The sequence below is a fragment of the Vitis riparia genome, chromosome 18 (genome assembly GCF_004353265.1).
Source record: "Vitis riparia cultivar Riparia Gloire de Montpellier isolate 1030 chromosome 18, EGFV_Vit.rip_1.0, whole genome shotgun sequence".
In the NCBI taxonomy this organism is placed as follows: domain Eukaryota; kingdom Viridiplantae; phylum Streptophyta; class Magnoliopsida; order Vitales; family Vitaceae; genus Vitis; species Vitis riparia.
In genome coordinates this window covers 15282115-15288925 of record NC_048448.1, presented here as the reverse complement: position 1 = coordinate 15288925, position 6811 = coordinate 15282115, and the positions used below count along the sequence as shown (strand labels likewise).

The following is a 6811-nucleotide window of genomic DNA, read 5'->3' as shown; positions in this document are numbered from 1 at the left end:
TCAAAGATTAAATTACTAAAATGTATCATAATTAGGAATTAATAGCAATTTTTCATCCACAATTTTTTTTTTTCTGAAATTTTCTTTATTTTACTACTTCATAAAAAATCCAAAAAAGTAAATAGTTATGAAATATTTCAACAAGTTTTATAATTGGTGATTGTAAAAGATGATAGCAATGTGTGGTGCATGGGATTATTTTCCATGGCAACCGTCTTAACCTGAAGAATTGGTTTTCATTTTTAATTCCCTTGCCATATGTCATAATCGTATTGGCTTAAAAAGGTAGGTATGGTACCATAATGGAGAATTCGGTACCACAGCATGACCCTCATGAAAATGCCATCTTTTACAAAATTGTTATTGACTCCTTGCCGAGATGCGATGTGGTCAAATTATCTTCAATGTCCCCTCTCAGTAAAGCTTTATATATCAAAATTAACAATTGCTTCAACTATAATTTTCCCAATGGCCATGTTTTCTTTTCTTTGTAAATTATAGAAACCATTTCCAGAATGTAACTCTTCGGTTCCACCCAACCCCCTTTCCCATTATGGCCCACTAAATATTAGCCTCGGCATGTCCTCTCCAGCATCTTCAACCACGTCTTGTCTCAGCACTTGGCCACCTAGGGCTGAACAAGGGGAGCCCAAACACATTGTTACAGGGAAAACCAAATATTGAAGAAGATGAAAGGTCCGAGAGCCTGCAAATCTTGTTCAGACCCCGACTCGGCTAACTATCTATTCCCATGGTGCATTCAACATGCTGAAATTTTAGACTTTAAATATATCCATAACCCACCCACCCGGCCTCTTTTTATATGAAGAGGAACTAGCTTCACTCTTTGAGTAGAAACCCCGCTCCTAAAAGCGGATCAATCTTCAGGTGAGGGCAATTTTACCCTTGATTGACTCCAACTCTTCGATTCAGAGCCTAGAAGGTTGCGCCGGTGGAGATGGTAGAATGGTGAGTGCAAATACCCCACTTGCTGCAGCAGCGATGGCTCCCGCAACGAAGACTGGTAAGTTACCACCACCAAATAAATCATCCAACAGTCCGCTGACCGCAGAAACCAGTATCTGTTTAAGCATTCAACGACCAGCTTATTAATGGTACAAATACAGTTGATTTTGTAATGAAAATGATGTCCCTATGCTTTTGGAAATAGTTCAAAAACCTTCCCATCATTTTTCTTCCATAAATAAGTATATGTATATTCTTACTTATCATGAATTAATTAACTCAATTTTTTCTTCTTTAACCTAGAAGGCCAGTGTTAGCTATAAAACATAAAAACTTTCTTAAATGAAAATTACTTTGTTAATACGAATTAAGATTATATAAAACTAAATTTAATAGTTGATTTTAAATTTTAGCTTATATAAAGTAACAATGTTGCAGTGGAACCGAACCTGTGGTAGCACTATTGCCATGTTTAAAACTCCTAGAGAAAGGCCTGTAAGATTGAAACATCCAGAGAATGTCAGAAGGATGTCTGATATGCGTATATAATCCCAAAATTAGTCTGAGAGATCGAAATATCAGATTTGTGAAACTGTTTCTTGGAACATAACTTTTCAAGGAAACCTTCGGGAAAACATATCATTTACCTTGGCCAGCACCAGAGGCATTGGAATATATGGATGCTAGGGCGAAGGGGATACTGTATGTGATCTGCACAAAAGGAAAATATACAGTTAACGGACTCCTTTGAACTATGTCAGAAAATAAGTTAATGAGTTTATTACACTACACTCTTGGATGGGATGCTAAGCTACCTATTAACCTCAAAGCTTAAGTTTTAGACAGTGGACAAACAATGCATATCAATCTTATTATCTATGTCTTAGCCTTAACACCACAATTAATGTATAATGAACTTATTGGGCTTTCACTCTAACACAGGATATACCCAATCAACTAGATAATCAGGCTGTACAAACCGCCTTTTAATTAGGACTCCTCGTATATATAAGTTGTTAAGTAACTGACCAAAGTGTATATAAAATTTTAATTTCCTTGACAGACAGGGAGAATGAGGGACTAACCGCTTGAGGTATGCCCAACAAGGCGAAGATCGTCAAGGCAAAAATCTTAACGTTGGCTGGAGGCATCAAGCTTCTGCCTTCAGCAGCAGCTTCATGTCTGGAAGATTGAGCCATCTTTGTGACCGCAACAGTAAGTCCCAAGCAAATGGCTAGTATGAAGTTCCCAACACCCCATACCCGCTTCACACCACCCATCAAACGAGCTGCTGGCTCGATTGCCAGTGACATTAACCCTAGCACCAATGAGTTCAGCATCAACCCTAGCGAACCTGCGTGTACACCCCTATCATACAGCTTTGATTCTTTACCTTTTACCGTCCCTCCGTAGACTTCTTTCCCCATCCAGTCAGTGTCAAACAATAGGAAACCAAACCAGGCAAGCCAGTTCAAGGATGTAACAACAATTAGCATCCACATTGACCGGGATAAGTTCCCTAATGCAGACAAGATCTGCCCGAAAAATGGCATTGAAACCTCCTCTTCGTCCTCTTCATCCTGGTCTGCGTTGTATTGATGAGTTAAAACAAGTGGCTTTTCTTTTACTAAAGTCATAGCCGCAGTGGTTAAGACCAGGAGGAGAATAATAGCGAAAATGAAGCAAGTTTTAAGGTTCGCACAGTACACATCACAAGCCTTTGTCTTTGTGAATGGGAAGACCTTATAAAGGTCAGTATAAGAGCCAGCTGCATAACCCAGGACATTCCCGACCGCCATGAAAAACGAGTAATACGAGTTTGCTGTCCTTGTTTTCTTGTGGTTATGCCCTGACATATCAGCTAATAAAGCTCGGCAAGGGCCCTGCATCATGTTATTGGCAACGTCAAGGACCCAAAACCCTAGGACAAACACAACAACCGCTCGAACCTTTGGGACTTTATCAGGAGGATCCCCAGCTGATTTGCCAATGTCCGCTGCGAAACCAATAAGGATAACCGCAAGAGTGACCAGGATTGTGCCAACAAAGATAAATGGGCGCCGCCGCCCCATTGGGAGTTGCAGTGGTCGCTATAGTATCCAACCGTGGGCTGGATGAGCATGCCAGAGATGGGACCACAAAGCCAAATGAAGGAAGCCCATGTGTGAGGGACGCCGAGGAGCTGAACATATGGGGTCAAGAGGGAAAGCTGAAGAGCCCATCCGAATTGAACACCCGCAGCTATGGATGCTACGAGAATTATCTTGCTTAATGGGGTGGATTGATGATGGTGGGCGTCCTCAGAAGCCGATTGCATACCTGCTTTTACAGATGTGGCCTCCATAACAGCTCCAACCCTACCCTATCTCCTTTGCAATTTTGTTTTATTTTATTTTTAATATACAGAGTATATATGGTGTAGTTGGATAAGGAGCCAGGAAAGAGATTTGAATGCCAGAAAATCGATGAAAATGGAGTCGGGGAGAATATAAAGAGATTGATAGCAAGAGATGAGGTAAAGAGAGAGGGAGAGGAGAGATTTACGTCCAACCATCCTTGAGGTGAGGTTACGGCTGAGTGTTTGAGAAAGAGAGGATATAATAGAGAACGGTTTGCACGGAGAATTTGGGGTCATATCTTCTCCACGCTGCTTGAATTATGGAGGAATCTGAGTATATGAGATTATATTGAGCTGCAAATGAAATTAAAAGAAGTAATGAGTATGTAGATATGTACAAGGAGACATCTTCCATAGCCCTTTCAAATATGATTTCCCACCAAGGAAAACACAAGAATCATTGCCCTATTCAAATTTCTTTATTTAAAACCACTCAAAAGATGAAGAAAAACAAGAAGTTTCGGGCAATTAAGTTAAGCTTAATTGGAGTATGATTTTTGGGAAATAAAAGAGGATGGGTATAAAGAATATGGGATTTTAAAATTTTAAAAGAAGTAATGAAAATGATGGTGGAGGTTGTGTAAATAATTAATACTTATCAGGATAAGGATGGCTCATCCCAAATTGAGATGATAATTAGTTAAACTTACAACAATTTGTTTGCTTGACTCAATAGATATATTTCCTTATGGTGCCTTTCTCAAATGAAATTTCGAATCTTGAAAACCTAAAGGCATTCTCAATATATATTTCAATATTTCTCTATGAGTAAGGCTATGCATAAGTTTAGAGGGATAGCAAATCACTTTCATCTTTTCTTTTGAAAGATTTGATGATGAATTCCTTTAGCCAACTAATAAAAATTGACTCGATCGTTTGAAGAAACTTAAAGATTTTTAGGAGGATCTTGCACCCTTCAAGCCTTAGCACCATAGGAAGGATTTTCTTTTAGTGGAGATCTTGTAGTAGCAACTTAGCTTGGCTCTTCCTTACTTTTTAAGGGCATTTTTATCTTTCATAGACTTTGAAAAGGCCTCAATTTGTTTAACCATTTAAATAAGTTGTTCTTCTAATTTGACCAAATTTGTCGTCATTAATAATATCATGATGGTATTAGACAAATTGATAGGCTTAACTACTATTGGTTGTGGTATCTTTCAGGCCTCACATGAAGACATTAGTATAGATCCACTCTTCGACTCATTGTTTTGTTAAGCAAAAGAAAATTTTAGAGCTACCTCATAAGATGTGGATTGGTATGTTCTCACTTGTTCAACAATGTCTTTTTTCTTTGCTTCTAGCAAGGTTAAGGAGGTTTCTGGATTCTTAGGAGAAGTTGCCTAAAAAATAATAATTATCTTTGGAAAATAAGTACCTTTCACTTCAAATCATGGGACAAAAACGCGTTTGAATTCCAATAGCTTTGATTAGATTGAGTGGATTTGATCCCCTGATTACCATATTTGTTCGTCCTAGATTCCATATGGTATAATGTAAATTCTTGTAAAGAAGAGATGTGGGGTGGAGATGGTTACAATAGGTGCACCAAAAATTTGTAGACATAATTTTTTCTTAAATAAAAAAAATGTAAATTTCTTGTAAAGAAGAGAAGTGGGGTGGAGATGGTTACAATGAGTGCAACAAAAATTTGTAGACATAATTTTTTCTTAAATAGAAAAAAAAAAAAATTGTGAACAAATTGATTTTATATTGATTTGTAAAATTAATAATACAATATCTAAGTAGCCATAAATTTCTCATTCATGATTGATGACAAAAGGTTTAAAGAAACTTAGTAATTTGATGGACATAAATTTCTTTTAAAATATTTATTAAATTGATATAATATAAAGATGGAGAATTTATGAAAACATATTTTAAAATTTGAGAGTAAAGATTTTATCTAATTAACTTTTTAATAAAATACTCTCATGGAAAATTTAAAATTTGCAAGTTTACTTTATCGAATTACACTTGGTTTCCAATCAAGAAATACATATTTTTTGAAAATTCGCATAGAAAATTTATTCATCAAGATAATCACTAAAGTTTTTTCAAAAGACTTTTAATTAACTTTAAAAGATTAAAAGAGAGAGGGCCACAGGGAAGCTCATAGATCAAGCCCAAGTTGATTTGGGCCATCACCACCCCAACAGTGGGTTGTCCAAGGAATCAAAGGACATCAAATTTCATTATTATCTTAAGAACCATCTTGATTAATTTAGGTCATCACCATGCCAATGGTGGGTTAGGCAAAAGTAGGATATGGATTTTCTTAAGGATGAGACTAGATATGTTAGTAATAGGAATAGCCATTCCAATGGTGGGGTTCCTTAGTAACATTGATATAAAGGATCTTGTTTATATACTTAACTTAGAGTATGAAAGTGACCTACCCAATGTGTGGGCTTTCATGGACTAAGGGATGAAACTAAAAGGTATATTGATCTTGTTTATGAACTTTCCAAGTTTAAGATTAGGAGATCTATCTGAGAGGGTCTCTACCTAGTAATAAGATCATGACCTTCCCAACGTAGGCTTATACTTATGATATTAGGATACATAGCAAAGGATATGTGATCTAAAAAATGGGTATTGCTTAAATATCACTTGGATAATAATTGAAAGTCTAATAGGAAACATCTAGAGAGGGGTGGGAGTGGGGTGAATGAGTAATTTAAAATTTTAAAACAATATTTATAAATTATAATAAACTTTTTCTAATCCTAAGATATCATAGGGATATCCAGGATGTTCAAAAGTGAGTTCACTCCAAATCTTAACTAATAATCCCAATATTTATGGTTAATACCCAAAGATTATTTGGGGATAAAATAAATTAATTATTAATATCCAAAGGACATCCTGAGAGATGTTAGAGATAACAGTAATCAGTTATAGATATAACAACCATAACCACCAAGATAACCATCCTAACAACCTCAATAGCAATCCCAACAAATCAATCAAATAAAATCTAAGTAGGAATATATAGATATAAACCTTTTATGAAAACCCTACAAGATATTAAGGATGATAAATTTAACCTATTCTAGGCAATTTAGACAAAACATTAAATATAAAAGATATAGATAATGAGGTATAAGATTTTTATGTAGAAAACCCCCACAAACTATGGAGATAAAAAACCACGAGGTCTAAGACCTACCAATCTAAATCTACTATTTGAAATCAAGTTATATAGATTTACTTGGCCACTTTACCCTAAAGACTTACTCTCTAGCACCTACAACTTGATCCATGTCCGTGACAGAGCAACTTTTGATTGCTAACTATTAGATCATTTGGCCACTCCGAAGATATTAAGGTCATCAACCAACAATTCAATTATCCAAATCATTGAATGAGAGAACGGGAATGGTGTGACAATTAGGATTTCTCACAAGGATTCCCTCTAAAGAATAAGAAGTACCTTAAAAATCTCTA

The 6811-nt window shown here is 36.1% G+C and overlaps 1 protein-coding gene across 1 annotated transcript; it reads right to left on the bottom strand.

Annotated features, from left to right (window-relative positions):
• Nucleotides 1-255: 255 nt before the first annotated feature.
• Nucleotides 256-3382, bottom strand: LOC117907592 (sucrose transport protein SUC8-like). The gene is given in 5 exon segments (XM_034821186.1): nucleotides 256-1082; nucleotides 1416-1459; nucleotides 1614-1677; nucleotides 2052-3037; nucleotides 3040-3382. Coding segments are annotated over 5 exon segments (1518 nt in total). The 5' UTR covers nucleotides 3311-3382; the 3' UTR covers nucleotides 256-929.
• Nucleotides 3383-6811: the final 3429 nt, after the last annotated feature.